At 40.1% G+C, this 19,416-nt stretch overlaps 1 protein-coding gene across 1 annotated transcript; it reads right to left on the minus strand.

The window, feature by feature from the left end:
- Positions 1-869: 869 nt before the first annotated feature.
- nup107 (nucleoporin 107) lies at positions 870-17,874 on the minus strand. Its single transcript, XM_041780289.1, has 27 exons — positions 17,783-17,874; positions 16,950-17,032; positions 14,215-14,310; positions 13,995-14,089; positions 13,684-13,819; positions 13,493-13,596; positions 13,020-13,135; positions 11,031-11,079; positions 10,634-10,705; positions 10,336-10,424; positions 10,170-10,245; positions 9,967-10,080; positions 9,704-9,794; positions 8,543-8,622; positions 8,344-8,403; positions 8,094-8,239; positions 5,612-5,660; positions 5,458-5,527; positions 5,194-5,309; positions 4,684-4,873; positions 4,491-4,597; positions 4,140-4,242; positions 3,142-3,302; positions 2,910-3,035; positions 2,713-2,826; positions 2,438-2,605; positions 870-1,072 (listed from the first exon to the last, which is right to left on the minus strand). Exons 1-27 carry the CDS (start codon positions 17,788-17,790, stop codon positions 965-967), a joined length of 2,727 nt encoding a protein of 908 aa, XP_041636223.1. The 5' UTR covers positions 17,791-17,874; the 3' UTR covers positions 870-964.
- Positions 17,875-19,416: the final 1,542 nt, after the last annotated feature.

Genomic DNA, 19,416 nt, shown 5'->3' on the forward strand with positions numbered 1-19,416 from the left:
AAATATACAAGGAGAAGGTTGAAATCATACGTTTAAAAGGTCAAAATATGAGATCAAATGTGAAATTATGAGTTTTAAAGTCAAAACATGACTTAAAATTTGTAATTGTGAGTCTGATCATTCAAAATGTGGGATTAAAAAGCCAAAATTAGAGTTGAAAATGTCAAAATATGAGCAAGACTTTAAAATGATGACTTAAAATTTTAAAAATATGATTTAAATTCAAACTTGGGAGTTTAAAAGTTAAAAATATGATATAAAATGTAAAAATAATGAATTGAAAATGTCAAAATATGAGAAAAATTTGAAATCATGTGTTTTAAAGTCAAAATGTGAGACTAAAAAGCCAAAGTAAGGAGTTGAAAAGGTCAAAATATGACTTAAAATTTAAAATTGGGGATCTAAAAGATACCAGTGTGACATATAAAGTCCAAATTATGAGTGGAAAAGGTCAAAATATTAAATGAAAAGTCTAAATCCTAAGTTTGAGTCGTAATCCTGAGATTAAAATTGAAAATACGAAATAAAACACTAATTAACCCCCCCCCCCCCACATTCTTTACGTTTTATTTAATCTTTCTTACTCTTTACTTTTTCAGATTTTTATGACTTAAACAAGGATATTTTAAATAATTAAGTTGAAGTTCACATTTTTATCCTGGAGGAAATCTGCAGACCTCATACTGGTGGGCCAGTTAGAATACAAATATGATATGACCTTGCGGGCCGGATGTAATTGTTCTGTGGGCCGGATTTGGCCCCCGGGCCTTGAGTTTGACACCTGTGCTCTATATAAATACAGCTACTCTGAAAGCTCTGCAGTGCTTGTGTTATTTGGGTAAGTTTTAAATAAATTCCCACCAAACCAGTACAGAAACAAACAAGCTTTAATTTTGCAAAAAGACACAAACAAACAGAAAATAAAGCAGAGATTCAGAGTCTGCTGAGTGTATTTATCCGTGTGTTAGGGCTGTAACTCGTAGCCCAGCGGGTCGAGTCCTCGGTCCAAGAGAGCGAGCGACGACTCCCTCAACTTCTGCAGAAACCTCCTCAGCTCCTCTTTAGAGAAAACCTGAGAATTATGGGAAAAACAAAGAGAAACAGATGAGGATGGGGTAACGATCAAAGAACCAGCAGACCATAAAACCTCAAGGGGCATGGTCTCTTTTGGTGAAACTGCTAGAAACAAAAAGTGAAGGTTAAACACTAGTCTCTAAACCAGTGTTACTCAGCCCTGCTCAACCAAAGAGCCAAACTGTAGAAAAATACATTTGCAAGAGCCACAATCTAAGTGGTGAAAAGTGGCGAATAAAATAACTTAAAGGTGGCAAAAGTAATCAAAAAACACAAACTTTGGGAGAAAAGTGGCAAAAAAGGGCAGAGTGTAGCAAAAACGTGTGGAAAGTGACCAAAAAATATAAATATAAAATATAAAAAAAATTGTCTACACGTGACAAAATTGTGAAAAAAGGTGGGAAAAATGGGCAAAAAGTGGCAAACACTGGGGGTGAAGTGGCAAAAAAGGGGAGAAAGTGGTAAAAAATGGGTGAGAAATGACAAAAAAAAAGGGTTACAGGTGGCAAAAATGGTCCAAAAGTGGCAAAAACGAGACAAAAAACAAGTGAGAAGTGAATAAAACGGGGAAAAATCTAAAAAAAGGTGGAAAAATGGGAATTAAGTGGAATTTAATGGCAAAGAGCAGCTTAATGGGTGAGAAGTTGCAAAAATAGGCAAAAGGGGGCAAAAAATTGCAAAAAGCAGGATAAAAGTGACAAAAAATGTGGTAAAAATGGGCTAAAAGCTGCAAACACTGAGAGAAAAGTGGCAAAAAAGGACAGAAAGTGGCAAAAATGGGTGAGAAGTAGTAAAAAAAAGAGTCGAAAGTGACTTAATTGGGTTAAAATCAGCAACAATTAAAGAGTGGCAAAATGGAAAATAGCTAACATTTAATTCCACAAGGCAGCTTAAATGGGAGAGATGTGGCAAAAAAAAAAAAAAAAAATGGTAATGTTTCAAATTAAGACATAAAAGAGCCACATGTTGAGTATCACTGCTCTAAACAGTTAAAGCTCAGTGTTGTCAAGAAGAGGGGCTGGATGCTTTTTATTTATGAAGATCAAATCTCATCAGTTCTTTCATTTGGTAAAAGTTTGAATAAAATCCCTCAAACACAATTTCACGTTCACAGGAATGGCCTGGAAGCTTCCAGTCCTGGTGAATGCCAGTGTGGGAAATTACAAAAACATTTGTTTTTCATGCTAAAGCAGCATCAAGTATCTTAAAGTTCTCCTGGCCCCTTAGGCAGAATGCAAATAATCATAAACATAAATGTGCACATCTCAAAGATCAAGCCTGGCTGTGTTGTTGGAGAAACTAAGGAAACAGTTTAAAAAAAAGAGTGAATTACTGCACAGCGTTCCAGCTGAGTCGTGGTTACCTGGTAGAGGCGGTGCTGGTCAGATGAGATGATGTCAGCGAGTCGCAGCGCCTCCTGGTGTCTGGAGGAGTTCTGCAGCACGCTGAGCAACAGGAAGCTGAGGCGAGGCAGACACAGAGACCGCAGAGACGCCATCTGGTGGCTGCGAACTGAATCCTGCTCTGAGTCCTGGAAACAAAACAGTCGGTTTATAACCCTGCCACGTGAGCTAATCAGTCTCCGTCGTTGGTGGAAATCTTATTTTTTAGGAAAGACTGTAATCTCAGTCCAAGTACCTGTCTGTTGTCGATCATCCATCCTCCATCCACAAAGAGCAGCACGTTGTAGATTCTCTCTTTAACGTCTTCAGTCAAAACATCGAGACGACATGACCAGGCAGACAGGGAGGCCTGATTTTAAAAATATCACAAACAGGGATTTTAAACCTCAGTCTTAAACAATGTTCCATCAGTGTTAATGTGTGGGTACCTACCTGGTACTCCTTCTCTCTCATCTCATTGGCGACTCTCTCTGTGAATTTAGCCTCAGGAGCAGGGACTGGTTTCTGGGGAGTGGAGCTGCTGTGGCTGAACCAGTCAGTGAACGCCTCATGAGCTTCCTGCAGGAGAATTAAGAGATTCAGATCAGGAAACATGGCTGATAAGAAACACCGTTCACTCTCTCTCTTACACTGGAAAACATTCATGTAAACACAGGTGACGTACCAGGTAGGCTCTGATACACAGGTGCTCTCTGATGGCGTTCTCATCCTCAGCCGGTGGGGGCGTGGCCTGACTGATACCTGACCACTGACAGTAAATCTCCTTTATCGAATCCTCAGGGACTTTTGAGAACACTGCTTTGGCTGCATCGTGTTTCTGCAGAGCTGAGAGACAGAAAGCCTGTTTACATTTGAATTAAGGATCTGTTCTGTGCATCTGGATACCAAGTGGCTGCACTTTAGTGTGAGCCAGTGGTTTTCAAAGTGTGGAAGAGTGAGCCTCCCCTAAGAAGAAATTATTCATTCGGTGGACTCCCACTCACAAAAAGGATTCAAATTGAAAAAAAAATTCAACAAGGTGAAAAGTGGCAAAAATAGGTTGAAGTAGCAATAAAAATAGGTTAAAGGTGACAAAATGGTCAAAAAGCAGCAAAAAATGGGTGAAAAGGGGCAAAAATGGAGAGGAAAAGTGGAAAAATAGTCAGAAAGTAGCAGAAATGGGTGAGAAGTGACAAAAAAAGTGAGTGAAAAGTGACTTAAATGAGCAAAAAGCAGTCAGGAGTGACAAAAATGGTCAAAAAGATAAGAGACAAGTGGTATGTAATGGCAAAGGGTAGTTTACATGGACAAAAAGTGGCAAAAAAATGTTAAAAAGGGCAAAAAATGGGATAAAAGAGGAAAAATAGGGAAAAAGTGGCAAAAAAAATTATGAAAAGGGCAAAAATTGGGAAAAAGGAAACAAGTGGTATTAAATGGCAACGGGCAGCTTAAATGGAAGAAAAAAATGGCATAAAAGTGGCAAAAAGATGTAGCAAAAAAAAAATGGAAAAAGGAGGTCCTTTGACATATTTGGTTCTTAAGATTTGTGCTGTGCATGTCTGATAGCCAGCAAGCTTTTATTCATGAGTATTTGTCTGCAATCCTTTAGGACTCTGTCACATTAAATGAGACACAGATGAAAACTCTTATATCAACAACACAAAGAACTAAAAACAGAAGTACCCAGAAACTTCCTCATGATGGCGTTGGACTGTTTCAGGGCCTCAGCTCGATGGGCGGGGTCAAACAGCAGCCAATCGATCACATCGATCTTCCTTAGGTCCTCCTATCAGAGCACAGAACCACAGTTAACTCCAGGATCAGGACAGCGCACACGGAGACCCACCTTTCAAAAAGTCTTGGCAGTTTTTGGTCTGCACTGGTGCAAACAAACCGATCTAACTTAGCTAATGGACTTGAGTTTGTCTGAATCAGTCTGAGCATGTCTGTTATGAAAATACTCAAAGACAGTCTTGATAAACGACTTCATTACAGTTGTGGAAGAAACAGAGAGCTTTGGATTTGACTCAGTACCTTAGTAGTGGCCGTCTCCAGCGTCTGGCTGTGGTGAGTAAACTCTGTCTCGTCTCTCTCCCTCACTGTCTCCACCACCAGCTTCGCAATCGCTGCCACATCTAGACCTAAAAACAAACACCCTCAGTATTCTCTCAGTGATATTTTTCTCTTACCAGCCTCAGTGTTTACATTTCAGTATTTTCAGCTTTACCAGCATCTGTGGCGAGCTGCAGGCAGCGGGGGCGGAGCTCCGGCTGGTTCACCGTCTCCAGGAAGGCGGCGTACTGAGCAGTGGCGAGCTCAGATGGCAGCTGGCTGACGTAGTTGGCCACGAGGTCGGTCTGCTGATCCCGAATCAGGAGGGATACGTACGCTTTCAGCACATCCACACAGACGTCCTCCTTACAGAGGGAGAAGACACATGACTAGATCATCCAAATATGAGGCTAAAAACAGACAAGCCTATGAAGAACCTTTAGAAAAACCAGCATAAAGTCTGACTTTTTATACAAAATATTAAGAATCAGAAACCTCAATGCTAGTAATCCATTTCTGTGGTGAAAGAACGATCTCTGTGATAGGAAATATTTAGTCATCTTTTCTCCAAATTACAAACGGAGTTCCTCAAAGTTCTGTCCTCAGACCACCTTCGATCCAAATTTACGTTCATTACTTTAATTTTAACTCAGGTGAAAGGAAACTGAACTTTTTTCTTCTTTACCTTGAGTGCCAAACCCAGAGAGCGGAAAAACAGCAACAGGTGCGTCATGAAACGTAACAGGTGAGAGGGGAGGGGCTTAGCGGCTGCCAGCCAATCAGAAAACTCATCCATTAGACCTAAAAGAGATAGAGGAGGAAGAGTAGGGGCTGGCGTTTTAGAGGATAAAGGCCAAGCTTGAAAAAAGAGTTAACTATCATTATATTTATGAACAAATTTGGTTCCTCTGTGTTCATCCAGAGATGTAAGAAGGGAGAAGGGTCTCACCATCCAGGTCTCCCAGGATGACAAACTTCTGAATGATGTGGTAGTGCTCTTTAGTTTCATCCAGCACTCTCTGAAACAAAGACTCTGGTGTTACTGAGGGTTCAGAGAAGCTCTGGTGTAGACCAATCACATTCAGTCAGTATCCAAGGCTCACCTTTGACTCTGAGGCCTGGAGCTCCTCAAACACCTTCTCCATTGTCCAGCTGAGGAGACAAAAATATTGTTTTTTATCATCTTTAACGGCTCATCAATTCAACTGGGTAGCATAGTTTCCTCTGATGTGGAGGCTTAAAGGCAGAAAAATAAATTATTTTCATTCTGGATTAGATTCGACCAAACTCAAAGATGCCCCAGAAATAGTTAGAAGTGCAGAGTTAAGTTCAAAATACCAGTCAACTTGGAGGATTCTTGACTGATGATTTGAATGATCAACTTTCAGGGGACAGCACAACAACTTTTTACTTATTTTACCTTCATGTAACAAATATTATTTAACTCAGTGATGCTCATCGTGTGGCTCTTTATGCCCCCAGAAAACCAAAAAAAAAATTCTGACCTCAGAAATTATCTAACGCATGTCACATTAATCTGTTTGTTTCCCAAACTTACACAGTCGGCTTAAATTGTCAAACTCATTTGTAAACTTTTTTGTCTGTATATTTCCATTGCCATTTTCAAAGCAGTTTTTGACACTTTTATCCTGTTTTTTGCTATTTTGAGTCTTTTCCACCTTTTTTGCTATTTTTCCCACTTTTCGCCCAATCAAGCTGATTTTATCTCATTTTTCCACCTTTTCACTGCTTTTTTTTGCCATCTTTAGTCAACTCATTTTTTGTCACTCCCCACCATTTTTGCCACTTTTCACCCAGCTTTTGCCATTTTTTGACTGTTTTGCCCCTTTCACCCATTTTGACACCTTTAACTAATTTCAATGCTACTTTAAATCCATTTTTGCCATTTTTCCCCCATTTTTTGTGACTTTTATCCAGTTTTGGCCACATTCTTCTTCTTTTTGCTTTATGCAAATTCACATTTTTTTGCTATTTGTTGCCACTTTTTTGCCCATTCAAGCACCCTTTTGCCAGTAAATGCCACTTTATTCTCATGCTTACTCATTTTTCCCACCTTTTTGCCTTTTTTTTTGCCAATTTTGGTCATTTTTCACAAATTTTTGTCACTTCTCACCCAGTTATTGCCACTTTTTAAACTTTTTTTTGCCATTTCATGGCTATTTTTTCCCCTTTTTGGCACCTTCAACTTATTTTATTGCTATTTGCACCCATTTTGCCACTTTTCACCACTTAGATTGTGGCTCTTGCAAAGGTATTTTTCAACAATTTGGCTCTTTGGTTGAGTAACACGGATGAAACGAATAAAGTGTTGCCTTAAAGTTGTGTAACATTTTCTTTAAATATATCAAGAACAAAACGTGTAACGGTTGTGGATCTCAACTGGTGGGTCTGGGCCCAAAAACAGGTTGTCAGTGTGTGCCTGGAAAACTTCGGAAAATATCTATGATGTCTGGAAGCCTTAGGCACCATGAATGTATATCTGTAGATTTGATTTTACTCCGTTTTCATGTGATAACAAATCAATTTAGGTTGCTTTCACAAGAGCATTGCTGATTCTCCCATGATAAAGTGTTCTTCTCCCACATCTCTTGAAAACAACCACATTTACATGTTATCTACAGGGCAAAACAAAGTGTCATAGTGACCCCATCTTCTGTAATGATGTGCCTTTTATATGTTTCTTTTGTTCAATCTTAGGCCATAAAGTGCCATTTTTCACTAAATACATTTGATTGGTTGATAATTTTCCGATTATTTAGTCAAAGACCAGCTAAAAACCACAAGGTTAAGGTGCAATCCTTGAAGGGCAAAAGGTTTTTGACCAATTAAAGGCCACATATTATGCCAAAATCCTTCTTTCAGGATTTTCTAACAAAAATATGTGCCCCTGGCGTGTCCAAAATCCCCCCAAGAATCAACCCCCCTCTCCATCTTTCAGCAAACGTGCACTGAAACAAGCCATTCTCAGATTTTCCCCTCATGATGTCATGTGGGGTGTTAGCCCCGCCCCCACCCCCAGGTTTGGCTGGCCCTCCTTGTTGGAGGAAAGTTCCGCCCTCCTCTCCTGATCCTCCTATCTGCTGAGAGGAGGATCAGGAGAGCCACATGCATTTCCTGAAAGGGGCGGAGTCAGACAGCTCATTAACATTTAAAGCCACAGACATAGTAACTGCTTGTTCTGAGCAGGGCTGAAACAGAGGGGTTTTCAGACATGCAGAAATCCAGCGACAAACTTAGCAGGCATGTTTTGGGGACCTCTGAGACCAATATAAACTTGTCTTAAAGGGGTTAAATATGTGCCCTATAAGTGTAAGGTTTGTCATCACTGTATGTTTGAGGGATTCTGCTTTACACTGGAATGGACTTTTAATCCTATCATTACGCTTTTAGATGAATAAAGAAACTGCTTTAACCCCTATCATGTAGAGATGCCAATCATCTGTTAAAGTTTACTGCAAGCAGGGGAAAAACACGTCAACCAGGTCACTCCTGGATCACACACCTCAGTGATGAAATGGCCTTCTACAACAAATGAAGTAAATCTGGTACTGAAATGTGCCGTACTTTGCCTCCAGGTATTCCCGTGGTAGCGTCTCCACTTCCTGGTGGGCCATCCCTGATGACATCAGATCTTTTTCGACCAGTGAGTCGACCATCACTCTGAAATACGCCCACACGCAGTCCTCCCACGTCTCGCACACCGTAAGAAGCTGAAACACAAAAAAACCCCCAAAACACTCATAATTAGGTTTTAGGATTTGCTCCATCAGGTAGATCTCTAAAAATAGACGCAGAAATAAAAACTGTATTTTACCGGTTTGAGGTTTCCACTCAAGCTGGCGTAGATCGCTCTCTCATATCTGTTCAACTGTTCCTGAAAACAAACACACAGGGAGGTTATTTACATCTCACTGGGATGAAGGAGCGTGCCTTATAAACCAAATTTTACTGAACTTCCTTTCTAGCCATTTAATATGTTAAGAGGCTTTATTTCTTCTGTGTGCGTCTCTTACCTCCTCAGCCATTCTCCAGCAGCAGACCTTCCAGATTCCTCTCTGAGGGTTTCCTTCAACAGGCTGCAGCTCAGAACTGCCTGAAGGGCGAAGAGAAAGAGGTAGTCATGATGAGAGAGCTGCTGGAGACTGAGACACTGTAGACCAGTGTTACTCAACCAAAGAGCCAAACTGTTGAAAAATACATTTGCAAGATCTAACAATCTGCAACAATCTAAGTGGTGAAAAGTGGCAAATAAAATAAGTTAAAGGGGCAAAAGTAATCATAAAAGCAGCAAACTTCAGGAGAAAAGTGGCAAAAAAGGGCACGGTGTAGCAAAAATGTGTGGGAAGTGACCAAAAAATACAATAAAGCTGGCAAAAATTGTCATCAAGTGGCAAAAATCTGAAAAAAGGTGGGAAAATGGGCAAAAAGTGGCAAACACTGGGGGTAAAGTGGCAAAAAAGGGGAGAAAGTGGTAAAAAAAAGTGACAAATAATGAGTGAGAAGTGACTAAAATGGGAAAAATCTGAAAAAAAGGTTGAAAAATGGGAATTAAGTGGAATTTAAAAGCAAAGGGCAGCCTATTGGGTGAGAAGTCACAAAAATAGGCAAAAGGGGGCTAAAAATTGCAAAAAGCAAGATAACAGTGACAAAAAGAAGAGGCAAAAATGGGCTAAAAGCAGCAAACACTGGGAGAAAAGGGGCAAAAATGAGAGAGAAGTGGTAAAAAAAAATGAGCTGAAAGTGACTTAAACGGGCAAAAATTAGGAACAAGGTGGGAAAATGGGCAAAACGCATTGAAGAGTGGCAAAATGGAAAATAGCAGGCATGTTATTGCAAAAGGCAGCTTAAATGGGTGAAAAGTGGCAAAAAAGGGGAAAAAAATGGCAAAAAGCAGAATAAAAGTGTCAAAAATGTGAATGTTTCAAGTTAAGACATAAAAAAGCCGCAAATCATCACGACAGAGCCACAAGTTGAGCATCACTGCTGTAGATGAATCTGAAAGATTACTGCTAAAATACAAGGATGTCTGTGTACACAGCATTTCAGGACTGTAGTTACAACAGGAAACGAGGTGAGAATTACTGATATTTTTGTTTGCACAGGGTTGACTGAGATGAATGCACATTTAAAGACCATAAGGAGAGAACTCTGGTAATGTCAGGGTTAGAAGCTACCTGAATTCATGTTTGGATCGTGGTAGAGTTTCCAGCCTTCCAGAGTTGCAGCTCTCCAAGCCTGACCGCAGCGCTTACACAGCCTCTGAGCCTACAAACACACAAGACCGTGTCCTGACTGCATGCATGTGTCAGATATCGCTCTACTCTATCATAACAACCTCTGAGACAGGCATCTTTAATACTCAAACATTTAATTGTGCTCTGGCCCTTTAAATACACATCAAATCTCTCGCTCTCTGTTGGTGCGGGTGTCTCTCTACCTCCTCGGTCATCCCCGCTCTGATCAGAGTGAACAGGTTCTTCAGCAGCCGGGCATCGTCCTCTCTGTCTAGGTCAGCCAGGGGGCGCTGCTGCCGGAGAGGAGCATCAGGGTCCTAAAAAAAACACACACACACAAACATGCTGCATGTCTGTAGCACACTGGGGACAAGGATGTGTCTGTTGCTATGGTAACAGGACCCACCAGCTCAGTGACGAGAGGCACGGTGAAGGCAGTCCCGCTCTTCCTCCTCATCTTCAGCGCATGGAGGGTGTTCTCCCTGACACAGGTACACACATGAACAAACTCAAACACTTCTGCTACTCTAAAAGTGATATTTAAGGGAGGATGGAGATGTTAGGGAACTCACCAGCAGACGTTTTTGGCGTAATATTCGATATTATCTGAAAAATCTCCGATCTGATCCTTGGCGATGCTCTCCAGCCAATCAACGACCAACTGCAACACACCAACCACAGAGGGAACTACATGATTATCACGATCTTGTTGTTTTAAACCCACTTCTTTATCATTTCATATTTAAAAGGCATATAAAAATATGAAGCTACAACTAGGCACAATATTTGTTTTTACACAAATGTATCAGCAGAGTTATTAGAAAAGTTCTGACTATTTAAGCTAAGGCTCACTTGAACAGTGAATCTAACCTGACTCTGTCTTATAACAGCATCCCGCTGAAAGAGCTGCTCCACCACGATCTTCTCGCTCTCACTGGGAACCTGCAAAGACATGAAGACCTGCCTTTAAAGATAGAGGATAGGAACAGCAGGCATTCAAAATATTGACAGACAGATATTTTCTTCTGCAGCTTGAGGCCGAAAACAGAACAAGAAGAGAGTGGTTGCAAGACTTGGAAAAAAAGGATAACTAAATGTTGCATCAAAACTGCTGGATCTGTAAGCAGTAAAGCAGTTTTCCAACCATTTAAACCCACCAACCTTAATCCTAATGATGCATCAGAGTTGTGGTTAGCTTTTCTGACTTCAAGTAGCAAAATTATGTAAAGTTGTTCTTTGTGTATTTTCAGCATGAACTCCTACTCACCACCATATCTGCCATCATATCATCTTCCATCGCCAGTTGGATTCGATCCCTGCAGAAACACAGCATTCATGATTATAACATTTTATCTATCCATCCATCTAACCATCTATCTGTATATCTAGCTGTCTGTATATCTATCTATATATCATTTATTAATTATGCATGTATGAATGACAGGGTTGGAAATTAACTTTTTTGCCTTCCTGCCACATCAGGAGTAACTTTAGGACTGTACCAGACCAATATTAAGTGTAAAGTCGACCTATGCTGTCTAAAAGGCCTCCCCACATGCAAATGAGTCTGACATCTGATAGACTTAACAAATAACCAAGAAATTATTCAGGACACCGTTTATTGTAACATAACATATTTATAATAGGTAAGATTATATGTTTTGGTAAATGTTCTTAATGATGATTGATTGTCCTCCACTGACTTTGTCTACCCATTTCCTCTCTCTTCACTATTATTATACACACACATGCATGTCTCTGTCTCCTCCTGTTGTCTCTATGCCTGTGTGATCTCTTGTCAACATTCCTATGTTTATAAAGGTTGAAGAGTTTCTGTCGTAATCTGCATGTGGACAAGGTTTATTTACGAGCGTAAATAACAGTCATAAATATCGCCAATAGCGTCAGGCGCTATGAGAAACATGCACATGAGGAATAACAAGGCACATTCATTCACAATGAATGTTAAAATGATAAAATGATCGTCAGGAGACCCGTGGATAGGCCGCTCAGTCATAGTCTGTACTGATCCCCTCAGATATTCACGGCTCACCTTCCCCCACACACTTGTGAGGGGCCGTGTGTATTTCTACCTGCTGTGGTGAGAAGATCAAGAGGGAGTTGGTGCAGACGTGAGCCCACTGTCGCTGAATTTAACCACTTTTCCCACCGGTTTGTCAGTTTACAGCCTGATATACAGTGAATTGCAGGATTTTCCTGTATTACAAGTGTCAGACTTGTTGCGAGAATTTAATAAATTGTGTGCAATTGCTACAATCTTGCGCCGAAATCCAGTCCTCGCTTAGCTATCTTTGACATAAAAAAAAGCATCGGTTCATACACAACTTTAGAGGATAAATCAGTTGCATTAGAGAACTCTCTCTCACGATACTGAGTCAAAGCATCCTAGCAAACATTAGACCCCAGCTCTGACGGCAGGGCACCCCCCTAATAGAATGGTATGGGAAACACTGCTGGAGTGTTTCTGTGAGAACGTGCGCCCATTCATTTTGTAGAGCATGTATGAGGTCAGGTACTGATGTTGGACCAGAAGGCCTGGCTCACAATCTCTGTTCCAGTCCATCACAAAGGTACTGGATGGGGTTGAGGTCAGGACTCTGTGTGAACTCATCAAAGCATGTCTTTCTAGTCCTTCTTTGTGCTCTGGGGCACAGTCATGTTGGAACAGAAAAGGGACCCGTATCATTATCACTCCTCCACCAAACTTCACAGTCAGGCAGATAACGTTCTCCCAGCATCCTCCAAACCCAGACTCACCCATCTGACTGCCAGGGAACAGGGAAGCGTGACTGGTCACTCCATGGAACATGTTTCCACTGCTCTACAGTCCAGTGTCGGTTTGCTTTGCATCATTCTATCAGTTGCTTGGCATTGGACTTGATGATGTGAGGCTTGCATGCAGCTGTTACCATGGAAACCCATTCAGGAAGCTCCTGCTGCAGTTTTAGTGTCTACACCAATGACAGTGGAAGTTCAGAACTCTTCAGCTCTGGAATCAGCCGAGCGTTGGAGACTTTTACACACCATGAGCTTTAGCAATCGTTCGTCCCGCTCTGTGACTCTACATGGTCTTCTGCTTCTTGCTGTTGTTCCTAAATGCTTCCACTTTCAAATAACAGCACTTACAGCGCTTGATTTTACTCACAAGTCTGATTGAAACACCTGAGTTCAATAACAAGTGTGGCCAAATACTTTTGTCCATGTAGTGTAGCTCATCATTCAGTCAACAGCTTACCTGTACAGAGAGGCGATGAGTCTCCAGGTGCAGTTCTCCTGCAGCAGCAGCCAACGGACTCCGGCTGTTTTACTGTTCTGACCGGCTCTGAGGACCACCGACTGCAGCACGTCCACCTTAGAAACAGTGATGAAGGGAAGATGAGCAGTTAAAATGAGCAGATACGAGTAAGCTTTAGGGATGCTTCTGATATCTTTTTAGTCTAGCAAGCATGTGTTCTCTTCTTGTTTCCACTAGCTAATATTCTAAGGGATAACCATCCAAGATCCACCTTGAGACACTTACATTATAAGAAAACCCCTGTTCTCATGTCTCTAAGGCTGCATTTTCACTGCAAGACTTGACATTCAATTCCGATTCAATCAAAACAAAACAACCAGTTTTTTTAAAGTTAACAAAGTTTCCTGTTTTATCTCATTTATTATAGCTTCAGAGGGTTTTTTAAGCAGGACTGTTGGATGAACTAAACCTACCTTGTCCTGGCAGAGATTCTGGTAATCCTCAAGAAGCTCAAACACAGCAGAGGATGAGTGTTTCAAAAAGGAACCAAGGAACTCTGGGAAGAGGCTGGCAGCAGCTGAAAATATAAAAAATACAGGCTTAACAGGAATACCTTCAAATACGCAGAGAACTATTTGGGCAGGGTTGACTTTGTTCCACTCACCAGCCTCCCCTGGATCGTCCTCCTTCAGCAGCGCTGAGCTCAGGTTGGCGATGTCTTCAGTGAAGAAGCTGGTGTTCTCCAGACCTGACAGCGGGGACGTGTACATGCTGTTTGTCCAATCACTGTCATCTAAATTCTAAACAAACAGGAACATACAGTAAAAAAAAAAATCACTCTTTTTGCTCTTATAGTTCACTTTTTGTTACTGAAGCTTGCTCACAAGTAGAGCAGGGAAGGTAGAAATTTAGAGGTGTTGATTATCTGACAGTGAAAACAGACAGGGTCACAAAGTAAAAATGAGCAATCTCTACCATACTGCTGAGCGCTCCTCTCGGTGTGTGTGTGTATCGAGGCGTTCGACCTCCAGGAGCCAAAATGGCGGAAACATCTGGAACCCTGGGAGTAACTGAGAAAGCCAACAGTGACATGAGAGCAGGAATTCAGTCAAACGCAAAGGAGGATGAGGATGATCAATAATCATGCAGAAGCCAGGGTAGGCATGAATCTGTGATCTCTGTGTGAGTGTCCTACCAGCCTGTCTGTACAGTGAAGCAGGAGTGTTTCTCTGCAGGGAGCGGGCTGGCGTCACCGTGGACATGACGGGGCTGCCGCTGCCAGGGGACGGGACTGAGACCAGCAGTCAGGAAAAATACAACAGTGACAGTAATGATATGATCGATCAACTCTGCTATCAAGGAGCTATTTCGGTTTCCAGGACCAACTGACTTAGTTAATGCAGGAATGAACTACGGGAGAGCATCTAATCATGGATGAAAATTTTTTACTTGGATGAAACTTGAGCAACTGCCTAATTATGGCAGCACTGACCACTGAGGAACCAGAGGGAGAAAGGGAGGGGTCCACCAGTGCATCCCTCTAATAAGTTCAAGAACTGAGTTGCGATGCCTCATAGTAAAAATCAAAAAGTGTTTTTGTTTTGATAATTTTCCGCAAATGCTTGCTGCCACTACTGTCCTGCACCCACTGTTTAGGATGATCATTGTATGCAGCTGTGGAAAAGCAATTCGCAAGCTCAAACAAGTCTATTTACCATCATCAACAAGCGTTGCCTGACATGATGATTATCGTGTAAAACTAGTAAAAACAGAGAGGTTTGCGGGATCTGAGCATCTTTTACATATTGCTGATAAGTACTGTTTAAACTGAAGCTACACTGAACAGAATAAAAGATACAGAATGAGGCGAGACTGAGAAGGTGCTGGAAGAGCAGAGGTGTTTAGAAATGTATATATAAATACTAGAAAAGCCCTCGGAGAGCGCAGCCCTCCGCCATTAGCCCTATCTGCCAATAATACAGAATCCTTTAAAGCAGTGGTTTTCAAAGTGTGAGGCGGGCCTCCCCTGGGGGGCGCCACAGAGCTTCAGGGGAGGCGTGGAACCATAAACCAGAAAAAAAGTGATTTTTCTTAGCTAACCTCTGCTGTGCATGGAGCAAAATGGATAGACTTGTAGTTACTATAGGGACTATGCTATAGAGCAGTGTTACGCAACCAAAGAGCCACATTTTTGAAAAATCCCTTTGCAAGAGCCACAATCTAAGAGGTGAAAAGTGGCAAAAACAGCTTGAAGTAGCAATAAAAATAGGTTAAAGGTTCGAATCCAGCCTGTGGCTCTTTACCGCATGTTTCTCCCCACTCTCTTCCCTGTTTCCGAGTCTATCCACTGTCCTTCCTCTGTCAAATAAAGAGATGAAAGGGCCCAAAAATAAATGTAAAAAAAAAAAAAAAAGTGGCAAAATGGTCAAAAAGCAGCAAAAAATGGGTGAAAAGGGGCGAAAATGCGGAGGAAAAGTGAAAAAATGGTCAGAAGGTAGCAGAAATGGGTGAGAAGTGACTTAAATGAGCATAAAGCAGTCAAGAGTGGCAAAAATGGTTTAAAAAAAAAAAAGAGGAAACAAGTAGGGGTGCACCGACTGCAATTTTCTGGCTGATCACCAATCTTTAAAAAGCCTGACCTGCTGATTCCGATTTTGGCCAATACCGATTTTTTTTATATAACTGGCAGCATACACCTTCAATGTTCCAATCTAATTTTATTGTAAAACATTGAGCAATACCTGTGAAACAATACAGACTTGTTGTTTTAACTGCACATGAGGTAGTTCTCTCAAATATAAATGAAAAGTTTAAAGCATTGTTGTCCAAACTACTAAATCTTATCAGTTCCTTTAGTCTTTCATTTTTCACATTTTAGTAGGTAGAGGTACATATGAAACCAATCTTATCCACCGATCTTATTTACAAGGATCAGCTGATCGCCGATCTCCTAAAATTAAGGAAACTGGCGCCGATACCAATTTTGGCTGATCGATTGGTGCACCCCTAGAAACAAGTGGTATGTAATGGAAAAGGTAGTTTAAATGGACAAAAAGTGGCAAGAAATCGTAAAAAAAAGGGGGGAAATTTTGGATAAAAGTGGCAAAAATAAGGAAAAAGTCGCAAAAAAAAAAAATTGTGAAAAAGGGCAAAAATTGGGAAAAAAGGAAACAAGCGGTATTACATGGCAATGGGCAGCTTAAATGGACGAAAAGTGGCAAAAAATTATTTAAAAAGGTCAAAAATGGGATAAAAGTGGCAAAAATTTGGAAAAAGTGGCAAAAAGACATAGCAGAAATGAGCAAAAAAAATTGAAAATAGGGATATATAATAATGAAAGGTAGCTTAAATGGGCAAAAGGTGAAAAAGGGCAAAAATGGGATAAAAGTGGAAAAAATGGGGAAAAAGAGGCAAAAAGAAGTTGTAAAGTGGCCCAAAAATCTGAAAAAGGGTATTTAATGGCATTATAAGTGAATAAGAGGGAAAGGCAGATGTTTAAGGACATTTGCAAACCAAAATATCAAAAATATATTCATGTTAAAAATGTTTAAGATTAGACATACATGATTGAAATGCTGCTGTTTAATTGTTTTTCAATTTGAATCCTTTTTGTGGGTGGGGGTCCACCGAATGAATAACTTCTTCTTAGGGGAGGCTCACTCTTCCACACTTTGAAAACCACTGATTTTAAAAATTCCTGGATCCAGACGGTGAAAATTTCACTAAAACCTGTCCATAACTTTTGAAGTTATGTTGCTAACAAACTAACTAACAAACCCTCCTGATCACATAACCTCCTACGCGGAGGTAATAAACAGTCGAGGTTAAATCCATGGAGATATCTTCATACATGTTTTAACCCCATCAATAGTTCGAATCAATTATTCAGTGTGAAGTTAGGCACACAGACGGTCCCTGGTTGAAGGATACAGGCCACCTTCTTCCTCCTCCTGCGGGCTGCGACCGTCACCTCGTCATCTCGGACCACCGGGGACGGCAGCAAACTCTGACCCCTGAGAGAAGACACCACAACATTGTCAGTATTATATTTAAATACTTGGAAATTCACCCTCTTAGTTAATTCTGTTGACCTGTTTCTTGGCTGTACTTTTTAAGATAAAGGTTATGCCTGCTGTCAGGGTTTAAAGTTGTCTTTATTATCTTTATTATCCCTGTAAAGAATAACTTGCTTTGAGTAAAGCAGTGAAAGACCATCCACCAGGCCTGAAAATAAATAAAGACTAACAACAAACATGTAAAAGAATAAAATCTCAATCATTTACCATAACGTGCGTTTTATTGTGACTGTTTCGTTGTCCGTCGTGTGTGTCTACTTCTTTAACATGTAAGGCATTTCTACTGTACTGTGTTAAATCCTTTTAATACTGTTTAATTTACGGAGTTATTCCATTCATTTCTGTTGATGAGCAGAAACAAACAGCTCTCTTTAACAGACTGGGTTCAGTAGCATGTATTCTCCCCTTTGGCTCACTATAAACTAGAACTGGGCCCTGTTATCTCCAAATAGCTGAATCTGAACAGTTTTTGGTCAAAACTGAAACGTTTTCAGCACAAACAGCAGAGCTAACATATTAGCATCAGCATTAAACATAAACAGTTAACATCTTTTGCTCAAGCTAACAAACAAAACCATAGTATTCGGCCTAACCGCCTTAATAACACACAGACGGTAAGTATCTAAATCTAAAAATGCAGGCGTGTTAATGCTGATTAAAGTTTAAAATAATAAAATATTTCTTTACCAGTCCATGATAGTGAGCTGTCAGTTCCCGCTTCACGAGGGTTGACTGCTTTCTTCTTCGTGTGTTCGCTGCTTCTTCTTCTTCTTCTGTTAAATTACCAGTAGATATGAGAGTGAATGTAACACTGCTGCCTCCAACAGGTTAAAGGTTTTCATTCGGTGGACCCCCCACCCACATAAAGATTCAGACGGAAAAAAATAACTTAACCATATTTCAAACATTTATGCCTAATTTTAAATACTTTTAACATTTTTATATCTTTGATGTTTTGGTCTGCAAATGTTCTCAAACATCCGTCTTTACCAGGTAATCAGTTATTTGGTGTTAGTAATGAATTTATTGCCAATACTATCTGATTATTCTGCTCTGATAATCCTTAAAGCAGTATTACTCAACCAAAGAGCCAACTGTTGAAAAATACCTTTGCAAGAGCCACAATGTCAGCGGTGAAAAGTGGCAAAAACAGCTTGAAGTAGCAATTAAAGCAAGTTAAAGACGGCAAAAATGGTCAAAGAGCAGCAAAAATGGGGATAAAAAGTGAAAAAAGATGGGTGAGAAGTGACAAAAAAATCAGTGACAGGTGACAAAAAAATGGTCCAAAGGTGGCAAAAACTTGAGTAAAAATGGGTAAAAAGCAGCCGAGAATGGCAAAAATGGGCAAAAAGTAGGGAAAATGGTATTTAATGACACAAGGATGCTTTAACGGGCTAAAAGTGGCAAAAAAAAAATAAAAAAATGGTGACAGAGAGCAAAAATTGGAAAAAAAAGTGGGGAAAAGTGGTATTTAATGACCAAAAGGTAGCTTCAATGGGTGAAAAATATCAAAAATTGGTATAAAGGGGCAAAAAGTGTCCCTTTTTAAGCTTTTCTGGGGGAATAATATTTAAAATTAAGACATCAAAGAGCCACAAATAATCACAAATCACACGCTGAGTATCACTGCCTTAAGTAACTAAATCACTCTTTTATTCTGGTTTATGGTTCTGCGCCCCCAGGGGAGGCTTATTTACACGCTGCTCTCAATTATTTCAGTCTTTTTCTTCTTGTTTGCTTTCTCGTTATTTATGGAGACCAGGAAGGAATCAGTATGAAAAAAAAGGTTGAAATTATCAGACGGTATGAAATAATCTATGGAAGCCCATTTCTGCCAGCTAAAAAAAAAAAAAAAAAAAAAAAGAACTGTTAAGTCATAATGATGAGATATTAAGTCATAATAATGGGGTATATCTCTCTCCTTTTTTTTTTACTTTTACAATTGTCTTTTTTTTTAAACTGGCAGAAACGGGCTCCCATAATAATCATTAAATGAATTACAGTAATAACTTCGGATCTCATACTTTACTCTTATCCCAAAATTCTGAGTTACTATGTCACAATTTTGACTTTTAATCTCACACTTTTTAACTCAGAATTTAGAATTTCTACCTCATAACTGACTTTTAATCTAAAGTTTTGATGAACAAAGTTTAATCATCCGCATGATATTTATGCATGCATTTTTATTCCTCTTTTGATTTCTGTTTCCGTCCTAACCCGTTTTTTCTTTTATTACATGTGAATCAGAATGGAAAATAGTATTTCCAAGTCATTTTATTATATGAAAACAGTGATAATCAACAAAAACCTAAGTATCA

This window comes from Cheilinus undulatus, linkage group 23, assembly GCF_018320785.1.
Source record: "Cheilinus undulatus linkage group 23, ASM1832078v1, whole genome shotgun sequence".
In the NCBI taxonomy this organism is placed as follows: Eukaryota; Metazoa; Chordata; class Actinopteri; order Labriformes; family Labridae; genus Cheilinus; species Cheilinus undulatus.